This window comes from Aptenodytes forsteri, unplaced genomic scaffold (genome assembly GCF_000699145.1).
Source record: "Aptenodytes forsteri isolate BGI_AS27 unplaced genomic scaffold, ASM69914v1 Scaffold811, whole genome shotgun sequence".
NCBI lineage: Eukaryota > Metazoa > Chordata > Aves > Sphenisciformes > Spheniscidae > Aptenodytes > Aptenodytes forsteri.
In genome coordinates this window covers 16,671-17,967 of record NW_008794131.1, presented here as the reverse complement: position 1 = coordinate 17,967, position 1,297 = coordinate 16,671, and the positions used below count along the sequence as shown (strand labels likewise).

At 62.0% G+C, this 1,297-nt stretch overlaps 1 protein-coding gene across 1 annotated transcript in view; it reads left to right on the top strand.

Annotated features, from left to right (window-relative positions):
- Nucleotides 1-1,297, top strand: part of LOC103898533 (non-receptor tyrosine-protein kinase TYK2-like) — a gene marked incomplete at its 3' end in the record, with an annotated part of 24,283 nt that overhangs the window by 8,517 nt on the left and 14,469 nt on the right. The window contains exons 13-14 of the mRNA XM_009278809.2: nucleotides 38-259; nucleotides 876-1,011. Of these exons, the coding sequence (XP_009277084.1) occupies nucleotides 38-259; nucleotides 876-1,011 (358 nt within the window). The remainder of the gene's footprint in view (nucleotides 1-37; nucleotides 260-875; nucleotides 1,012-1,297) is intronic.

Below are 1,297 nucleotides of genomic sequence, written 5' to 3'. Positions count from 1 at the left end.
CCCCCCCCCCCCCCCCCCCCCAAACCCTTCGCCGCAGCCGGCCTCGCTTTGTGCCGGTGCCTTTTCCTCGGCCGCTGCCGAGCCGATGGGCTCCTGCGCCGGGCTGAGGGTAATATCTCCGTCTTCCCCAGATATCATGGTGGAGGAGTTCGTGGAACACGGACCTCTGGACGTGCTGCTGCGGAAAGAGAAAGGCCGGGTCACCGTGGGCTGGAAAATCACCGTGGCCAAGCAGTTGGCCAGTGCCTTGAGCTACCTGGTAATGGGGCTGGGAGTTGGGCATTTCCCGGCGGGGAACCGTGCTGGAGATCACCTCCGAGCCCCTTTTGCTCCAGCTGTGCCCCTGGCTCTTGCCGGCAGCGTGGCGGGAAGGATCTGCCACGTTTTCCTCTGCCCTCCGAGCAGATAGACAGATTTTTAGCGTTCACGTGCCCTGCCTGCCCCTCCCAAGACCCGTCCTCGCTCCCTCTTTTCCCGGAGGCGGGCGGCTGGGGTAGCACGCGTGAACTTCTTAACGCCGGATCCCGCCTCCCCGGCTTACGTTTTGGGGCCGCCCGAGCTGGGAAAGAGCCCCCGGGTGAGGACGCTGCCTTCCCCGCTCGCTTGGCTTCCGGACGGCGGCTTGGGAAAGCTCGCGAGCTGCTTGTGAGGGCGTGCGCCCCAGCCGCTGGGTAATCCTCCTCTTCCCTTTATTTCCGTCCCCCCCGGCCCCGGATTTAGCTTTCTGCAAAAGGATAATGAGACGGGGAGGTGACACACGTAATTAGAGCCGGGAGTCCTGCGTTTTTATTTTCCGCTGGGGTCCGTAGGCGTGACCGTGTTCTGAGGCATCGGCGGGAGTTTCTCCAAGGCTTTGCGTCCCCTCGGTTTCGCAGGAGGACAAAAACCTGGTGCACGGCAACGTCTGCGCGAAAAACATCCTGCTGGCCAGGAAGGGGCTGGAAGATGGATCTGTGCCTTTCGTGAAGCTCAGCGACCCCGGAGTCAGCTTCACCGTGCTCTCTCGAGAAGGTATTCGGTCGTCCCGCGCTTGGACCGAGCAGGGCTGGGCCTGGGCTTGTTCCCAGCTGAAAATCTGGGTGGGGTTTTCTTTTTTTTTCCCCTCCTGCGGCCCAGGTAGCTAATGAATAGCATGGGTCGTGCCCGAGCTCTTTCGGCAAGGTCTTGCCCGCCTTTCGGACCTTAATTTTGGCGATATATGGCGTTTCGAACGTGCGGGCATGCCAATTCTGTGACAGTGGCTGGTTTTGGCTTCAACCCTGCTGTCGGAGACGGTCCCACCGCGGCTCCCCGGTGG